The sequence below is a fragment of the Lactuca virosa genome, chromosome 4 (assembly GCF_052849685.1).
Source record: "Lactuca virosa cultivar CGN04683 chromosome 4, Lactuca_virosa_CGN04683_v6, whole genome shotgun sequence".
NCBI classification, from domain to species: Eukaryota; Viridiplantae; Streptophyta; class Magnoliopsida; order Asterales; family Asteraceae; genus Lactuca; species Lactuca virosa.
This window is the reverse complement of record NC_136429.1, coordinates 90,411,848-90,416,993: the sequence shown is the minus strand read 5'-3', so window position 1 is coordinate 90,416,993 and position 5,146 is coordinate 90,411,848. Positions and strand designations below refer to the sequence as shown.

Below are 5,146 nucleotides of genomic sequence, written 5' to 3'. Positions count from 1 at the left end.
AAGCACTTCGTGATGAAGCAAAGCATATTAACATTGCTTCTCTGGCTAAGGTTGTACTTTGTGCCTGGATAAAAGTGCCGTAGTTAGAAAGACTGTTTTAGCCTTTACTAGAATAGAATCATCAAGTTTGGAAATGATAGTGTTTCGTTTCCTCTCATTTTCGTTTTCTAGACCCAACAGAGATTATATTTTAACATAAATTAATATAATAGCAAGTAGGAACATATATTTTAATTGTCTCGTTTAATTGTCATTTCTTTTGTTTTCTACACACCTAGTTGCTGCAAAGGTATATATGTGTTATACCTTGCCCCCACAAAAGGTAGTAGTAATCAACACATCATGCATGCATGCATGCATGGTGTCACTTCACAAACAAGCAAAGAATGAACAAAAAGAACATTAACCACGATGCTGCTGGCCCTTCTCATGGTCTTAATTAAGAGTTTAAGACCAACCATCATATCATCGTACCTCACAAATCACAACACAAACACTTAGAATCCCCAAAATGATCCGATTAAGAAATCGTCAAATGAACCATGAACCCGTTCCCGGAGTTCCCCCTCTCCAACAAGATGACTACAAGCTCAAAGACACAAGCCCACAACTCGGTGAGCGATTGGCAACCACATATGATCTCGTGGAACAAACTTACCATCTTTATGTTCGTGTTGTGAAGGCCAAAGACCTTCCTGTTGGGTCAGATCCATATGTTGAGGTCAAGCTCGGGAATTATCGAGGCCGAACGAGGCATTTCGAGAAGAGACCAAACCCCGAGTGGAACCAAGTCTTTGCCTTCTCGAAAGACCGTGTTCAATCATCAACTTTAGAAGTTTATGTAAAAGATAAAGAGACGTTCGGGCGAGATGATTATATTGGAAAAGTGGTTTTCGATTTGAACGAGATTCCAACACGAGTGCCGCCGGACAGCCCGTTGGCTGCGCAGTGGTACCGACTGACGGACCGGCGGGGCCAAGGGGAGATCATGGTTGCGGTCTGGATGGGGACACAAGCAGACGAAGCATTTCCTGAAGCTTGGCATTCAGACGCTTCGTCTGCTCATGGAGAGGGTGTTTTTAACGTCCGTTCGAAAGTTTATGTGTCACCGAAACTTTGGTATTTGCGGGTGAATGTGATAGAAGCTCAAGATGTTATCTCGAACGATAGGTCGCGTGTTCCGGATGTCTCTGTGAAGGCACAAGTGGGAAACCAAACATTGAGAACAAAGATAAGTTCCGTACGTACAATGAATCCTCTATGGAATGAAGATTTTGTGTTTGTTGCAGCCGAGCCATTTGAGGAACATTTGGTTCTCACTGTTGAGGATCGGGTTCATCCTTCGAGAGATGAGGTTCTCGGGACATTGAGTCTACCGTTGACAATGTTCGAGAAGCGACTTGATCATCGGCCGGTTCATTCTCGATGGTTCAATCTTGAGAAGTATGGACTCGGTGAAACTAGGTTTTCTAGTAGATTGCATATTAGGGTTTGCTTAGAAGGGGGATACCATGTTTTAGATGAATCGACGTTGTATATAAGCGATCAGCGACCGACCGCTAAACAACTATGGAAGCAGCCGTGTGGTGTTCTCGAAGTTGGAATTTTGGGCGCGGAAGGTTTGCTTCCGATGAAGATGCATGATGGGCGAGGGTCCACCGATGCTTATTGTGTGGCGAAGTACGGACAAAAATGGGTTCGGACACGAACATTTCTCGACACGTTGAACCCTAAATGGAACGAGCAATATACGTGGGAAGTCTACGATCCGTGTACAGTCATCACACTCGGTGTTTTCGACAATTGTCATTTGGGAGCTGAGAAATCAGATACGGGACGAGATTCAAGAATCGGGAAGGTCAGGATTCGGATATCAACTCTCGAAGCTCATCGAATATACACACATTCATACCCACTTCTCGTACTTCACCCCTCTGGGGTGAAGAAGATGGGTGAGCTCCAACTTGCGGTTCGATTCACTACGTTATCACTAGCCAACATGGTGTACATCTATGCACACCCTTTATTGCCCAAGATGCATTACTTGAACCCGTTAACAGTGAACCAAGTCGAAACTTTAAGGTACCAAGCCATGAACATAGTGGCGGCGCGTCTAGGTCGAGCCGAACCACCCCTTCGGAAAGAGGTAGTTGAGTACATGTTAGATGTGGATTCTCACATGTGGAGCATGAGAAGAAGCAAAGCAAACTTCTTTAGGATCATGTCGTTGCTTTCGAGTTTATTTTCCGTAAGTCGGTGGTTCAACAATGTCCGGGAATGGAAAAACCCGATCACGACAGTCCTCGTTCATATCTTGTTTTTGATATTGTTATGGTATCCCGAGCTGATACTTCCGACTATCTGTCTCTACATGTTCTTGATCGGGCTATGGAACTACAGGTTCCGAGCCCGACACCCGCCTCATATGGATCCAAAACTTTCGTGGGCTGAGGCGGTGCACCCTGACGAACTCGATGAAGAGTTTGACACGTTTCCAACATCAAGACCACCCGATGTTGTCCGAATGAGGTACGACCGGATTCGAAGCATTGCTGGGAGGATTCAAACAGTGGTAGGAGATTTGGCTACACAAGGAGAACGGATAGGGTCTTTACTTAGTTGGAGAGACCCTCGAGCTACAAGTCTCTTTGTTGTTTTTTGCCTTTGTTTAGCTGTTGTTCTTTACGTGACTCCTGTTAGGGTGGTGGCTTTAGGTGGGGGATTATACATGTTAAGACACCCTAAGTTTAGAAGCAAGTTGCCATCGGTTCCTAGCAACTTCTTTAAGAGACTACCAGCTCAAACAGATAGCTTACTCTAACTGGCATCAAATCATCAAAGCATAAGCAAGAATCTTTCCTCGTTTTGTTTTTTTTAACATGTTTTTGACTTGAGTTTCTATGTAATGTTTAATTAATTACATAATAAATGTTTTTCCCTTCTATAAACATGTCTGAAACAAAATAATTTTTTGGGTGTGTTTAGTATAGTACCCTACTTCTATTTCTTTTTATTACAACATCGTAGTCCCTAGTCTAGAAATCTTCAAACTATAGCATAGTGATTCAAATACAAAACAATTTCGGAATTATAATGTTTCGAAGAGGATGCAGATTATAGATACCAAAATTCAATAGCAAAAAGGTAATTTCATCGTTGACAACCATCAAAAACTGACAGAATGCAGCCTCAAAATCTAGAGCTTACACAAACATAATCAAGAAAACAAAATTAACTCAAGACATTTCATCTAAAAGACAAGCTCATGTGGTTTCATGCCTGCCTTGAGTGAAAATCTTGCACCCAAATAGCTTTTCAAGTCAGGAACAGCCTCAATGGTCTTTATCAAAGCTGCATCCACGGATTTCTGGTCATCCTTTTTCTCCTGTGGGAGCAAGCTCTTTTCCTATACACGTATTAAAAATAAATAAATAAATAAAGTCAAAACATGATGTCAATGGAACAAAAGCTACAATCTTTTGTAGTCAAAGTAAAGTTACCTCTTTCTCTGCTTCAAAAAACTCGCCTTCTCCTTTTGTTTTCTTCTTTTCAGTTTTCTTTCCAAAGTACTTGTCATCAAACTTCTCCACATTCACCCCCGAGATGTCGACCTTGGTTGATGTAGCAATCACATATGACTGATTTACCCTCCTCAAAGGAACACCATTGATCTTAAAAGGACCTAAAAACAGAAAGGTAGAGTACACTTTCAGATAAACATTGCAAAAAAGAATCTGAAACTCAATAAGAAGACTTATTTTTACCAGTAACCAATAGCAGTCCAGATGTAAGTTGTTTCAAGAAAACAACTCTTTTCCCCTTGAACCTCCCAGCCAATATGATCAGCACAGTTCCAGGAGTAATACTGGCTCTAAACACGTACATTTAACATACATATTCAATACACATAATATATTTAGTATATACATATAAATAAATAGCATAAATACATACTGTAGTATATCTATTTAGAGTGAATAGTATATAGTTTATGGACCTGAGCTTGGTGGGTCTGGCTTTGCGTTTGTTGACAAGGGGTTTCTTCACATCATCAGCTGGATAGAACTTTGGTGGCTTCTCAGTTGGTGCAGCAGCAATGGCTTTTTTCTCATGCTTGGGGAAAGCACCACCATTTTTCGCCTTGATGGCCCAAAGACCCCTCTTGTGGTACATTTGTGAGCGTGAATACTTGCCCACACCTCTGATTAGATCAGGGTTCCTGCTGACATGGGGTTTCCTCTGCTGTGGTGCCATTGATTCTTACCTGAAAAACGGCATGGAAAGAAAAATCCGTTTACACCATTGAAGACATAATTGCACAAAATTAGCAAAGACTATTCGATTTGACCATTTAAATTTCCTTTCTTTGGGTTCCAGTTCAAAGGTTATTGTGGGTGTCGATAGTTATCAGCGAGGAATGAAGATGAAGCCACAAAGCAATGAACCTATGGTATAAACAGATGAAACCTGAACTGTTTGATCCAAATAGTTTGGCCCTACTACAAATCAGATACAGAATCACTCATTTCACACAAAAACCTTCAAGTTGATATCTCGCGAGCTAACAAATCCCTTAAATTAAATTCAATGGCATACGAACTAAGCTATACGCTAATCTTCAATGGACATTATTCGTTCGTAAGACATTCAAACAGAATCAAGATAATAAAAAGGAACAAAGTAAGTGTGCTTAGGTTTAAACAGATGAAGCAAGTGAAAGCCTTCGCATTACCTGTAATGTGGTCTCTGTGACGAAAGAGCAGCGGCGCTATCCTGCAGTCGGCTGAACAAATGGAAGAAACCCTAATAGCCATGTTTATAAGTAAAATACATAAAGGGCAAAATTGTCATTCAACACCCCTCCCTTTGTTATTCTCGTTTTTACGTAGGCTTTTTTTTTCAAAACTCTTGATAATGCATCAAGAGACCCACTCTTTGATGTGCGAAAATTAAATGACCTAATTTAAACCAATGAATGTAACAAATGTTTTGTTTGGCATGTTTCTAAAGTTAGTTTATTTGGTTGATAAGTTAAAAAACTATAGAATAACGTTTACACGTTTATTATTTTCTTTTTCAAACTTTTTTCGAATGTACCTTTATTCGGTTTAACTATTTGTTAGAAAAATCATTAAGTTATAGGATA

General features: G+C 40.5%; 2 protein-coding genes across 2 annotated transcripts; one reads left to right on the top strand and one right to left on the bottom strand.

Moving 5' to 3' along the window:
* Positions 1-452: 452 nt before the first annotated feature.
* LOC145106282 (multiple C2 domain and transmembrane region protein 2-like) lies at positions 453-2,928 on the top strand. The gene has a single exon (XM_079043291.1). It carries the CDS (start codon positions 512-514, stop codon positions 2,819-2,821), a length of 2,310 nt encoding a protein of 769 aa, XP_078899417.1. The 5' UTR covers positions 453-511; the 3' UTR covers positions 2,822-2,928.
* A 186-nt stretch (positions 2,929-3,114) lies between these two features.
* On the bottom strand, positions 3,115-4,832 carry LOC145106283 (large ribosomal subunit protein eL6). The gene is made up of 5 exons (XM_079043292.1): positions 4,733-4,832; positions 3,998-4,264; positions 3,765-3,871; positions 3,501-3,682; positions 3,115-3,406 (listed from the first exon to the last, which is right to left on the bottom strand). The coding sequence occupies exons 2-5, from the start codon at positions 4,252-4,254 to the stop codon at positions 3,251-3,253; spliced, it is 702 nt and encodes a 233-aa protein (XP_078899418.1). The 5' UTR covers positions 4,255-4,264; positions 4,733-4,832; the 3' UTR covers positions 3,115-3,250.
* Between the last annotated feature and the right edge of the window lie 314 nt (positions 4,833-5,146).

Coding starts and splice junctions, on each gene's coding strand:
- LOC145106282 (XM_079043291.1), top strand. CDS start 512: ATGATCCGATTAAGAAATCGTCAAATGAACCATGAACCCGTTCCCGGA.
- LOC145106283 (XM_079043292.1), bottom strand. CDS start 4,254: ATGGCACCACAGCAGAGGAAACCCCATGTCAGCAGGAACCCTGATCTA. Junction 3,683..3,764: donor TGGACTGCTATTGGTTACTG/GTAAAAATAAGT, acceptor TTCTGTTTTTAG/GTCCTTTTAAGATCAATGGT. Junction 3,407..3,500: donor TTTTTGAAGCAGAGAAAGAG/GTAACTTTACTT, acceptor ATACGTGTATAG/GAAAAGAGCTTGCTCCCACA.